This window comes from Euphorbia lathyris, chromosome 2 (genome assembly GCF_963576675.1).
Source record: "Euphorbia lathyris chromosome 2, ddEupLath1.1, whole genome shotgun sequence".
In the NCBI taxonomy this organism is placed as follows: domain Eukaryota; kingdom Viridiplantae; phylum Streptophyta; class Magnoliopsida; order Malpighiales; family Euphorbiaceae; genus Euphorbia; species Euphorbia lathyris.
The window spans coordinates 77,666,068-77,668,362 of NC_088911.1; the positions used below are offsets into that span (position 1 = coordinate 77,666,068).

General features: G+C 33.9%; 1 protein-coding gene across 1 annotated transcript; it reads left to right on the top strand.

The window, feature by feature from the left end:
• Positions 1-310: 310 nt before the first annotated feature.
• LOC136217151 (1-aminocyclopropane-1-carboxylate oxidase homolog 11-like) lies at positions 311-1,513 on the top strand. The gene is made up of 3 exons (XM_066003735.1): positions 311-801; positions 877-1,198; positions 1,265-1,513. Exons 1-3 carry the CDS (start codon positions 311-313, stop codon positions 1,511-1,513), a joined length of 1,062 nt encoding a protein of 353 aa, XP_065859807.1.
• The last annotated feature ends 782 nt before the right edge of the window (positions 1,514-2,295 follow it).

The window sequence follows — 2,295 nt, forward strand, 5'->3', positions numbered from 1 at the left end:
TAATTAATTAATAAACTTGAAACTAATTTGTATGGACATGAATTAATATAGTTAATTGTATGTATAAGTGCCCTGAAAGTTAACGAAAGAGTTACATAAAAATCAAATTCTATGATGGGGATATTCATAGGAGAAATAAATATCAATATAATTCTATAAGATAAAAACTTGAACGCATATTCTATTAAAATAAATAACGTCAAGACGTACGTATGATTCCTTTGTAAATATGTAGAGCCTATAAAATAGTATGTGAAACAGTACTTGCTTTCTATATACAATTGTTAAGAATAATATTCATATAAAGAAAATGGAATTGGTTTATGATCGAAAGGAAGAGATAGAGGCTTTTGATGATACGAAACAAGGCGTGCAAGGTCTAGTTCTTAATGGGGTTTCAACTCTTCCTAGAATGTTTGTCCGATCACCCGATGAACTAGCCGAGGATATGCATTACCCCCGTACCCAAATCACTCTTCCGGTCATTGATCTCAGCAGCGGACGCCCGAATATTGTGAATGAAGTCCAGAAAGCATCCTCGGAGTGGGGTTTTTTTCAAGTTGTGAATCATGGGATACCGCTAAGTGTACTAAATAACGTGATGGAGGCTGGAAGAAGATTCCATGAACAAGAAATTGAAGTGAAGAAAGAGTTTTATTCTCGTGATATAAGCAGAAGAGTAAGATTCAATAGCAACCATGATCTCTTCCAATCTCATAGGGCTGACTGGAGAGATACTCTTTCTGTTTCCATGATTCGATCAGATCATATTGACCCAAAGGAGTTGCCACCCATATGCAGGTAGCTACCTACTTTCTTTTCTGTGGAGTGGATGATAAAGGAATTCTGTTTAATATTAATTTGTGAAATTTGCAGAGATGAAATAGTGAGGTTCATAGATGAAATTGGAAAAATAGGAGAGACATTGTTGGAATTACTATCAGAAGCACTTGGACTGAAACCAGACTACCTGAAATCAATAGAATGCAACAAAGGGAGAACGGTAGTATGCCACTATTATCCAGCATGTCCTGAACCAGAATTGGCAATGGGAGTAACCAAACACACAGATAACACATTCCTCACAGTTCTTGTCCAAGATGAGACAGGAGGTCTCCAAGTTCTCCACCAGGATCAATGGGTTGACGTTCAACCTATTCCTGGGAGCGTAGTTGTAAACATTGGTGATCTACTTCAGGTAAATATAATCCCTTAGTTTGAACAATTTGCATGAATGTAGCTAAATGATATTTAATTTGGACAGATAGTATCAAATGACAAGTTGAAGAGCAATGTGCACAGGGTGCTTCCAAGCAGAGTTCCAAGAGTTTCCGTGCTAGGATTTTTTGCTGGGCGTGTTGCTTCACCGGCCAGAATGTACGGTCCAATAAAAGAGATATTATCAGAAGAAAATCCCCCAAAGTATAAACATGTTTTTGTTCGTGAATATGTTTCCAGATTCTTCACCAAACGACTCAATGAAAAGCCTAGTATCAATGATTACAAGCTGTGAATTCCTTATTGCTAGCTATAATATTAAAAGAGTGAAGCTTTACCAATAACTATAATGGATCCACCATTTCACATGCACCTATGAAAAGTTTCATTAATCAATAAAGCTACCTATTAACTAACATGTCTTACTTTTTTTTTTTTTTTTTTAACGTTCTTAAAGCTTATATCTCTAGTTTTTGTTCCACTTCTTTTGCAAGAACATGCGCACAACTTACCTAATACTTCACTTTATGTTTCATACTAATTTTTATAAGGGGAAAGTTCAAATAAAACCCCCGTGGTTTCACTAATTTTCAGATAAAGAACTGTGGTTTACTTTTTGTCAAAACGAGGAATGAGGTTTCGTACTTTTAATAATGCTATTAAAACTATCTTTAACGACCTGAAAATGAAAATTTTCAAGAATTAGTTGTTCAATTTCATATTTTCTATGGAACTACGTTTTCGATTTTAGAAAATCATCTTTTTTGCAATTTTCTCTCTCTAAACATTAACTTTCTCTCTCTTCACCAAACATCATCTAAATAATCTCGAAATAAAAAAGTCGAAGAATTAAAGTTGCTTAGAATATTAGTATTTCTTAAAATATGTCATTTTTGAAGTTGTTAAGGGTGATTTTAATATTATCAATCGAAAAAGTCCTTATTTTGCTAAAGTTGAAAACTTCGGTCCTCGTTTTGACAAAAAGTAAACCACAGTCTTTTATCTGAAAATTAGTGAAACCACATGGGTTTTATTTGAACTTTACCCTTTTTATAATTAATTTACATTAGCTTTAAT

Coding starts and splice junctions, on each gene's coding strand:
- LOC136217151 (XM_066003735.1), top strand. CDS start 311: ATGGAATTGGTTTATGATCGAAAGGAAGAGATAGAGGCTTTTGATGAT. Junction 802..876: donor GAGTTGCCACCCATATGCAG/GTAGCTACCTAC, acceptor TGAAATTTGCAG/AGATGAAATAGTGAGGTTCA. Junction 1,199..1,264: donor ACATTGGTGATCTACTTCAG/GTAAATATAATC, acceptor TAATTTGGACAG/ATAGTATCAAATGACAAGTT.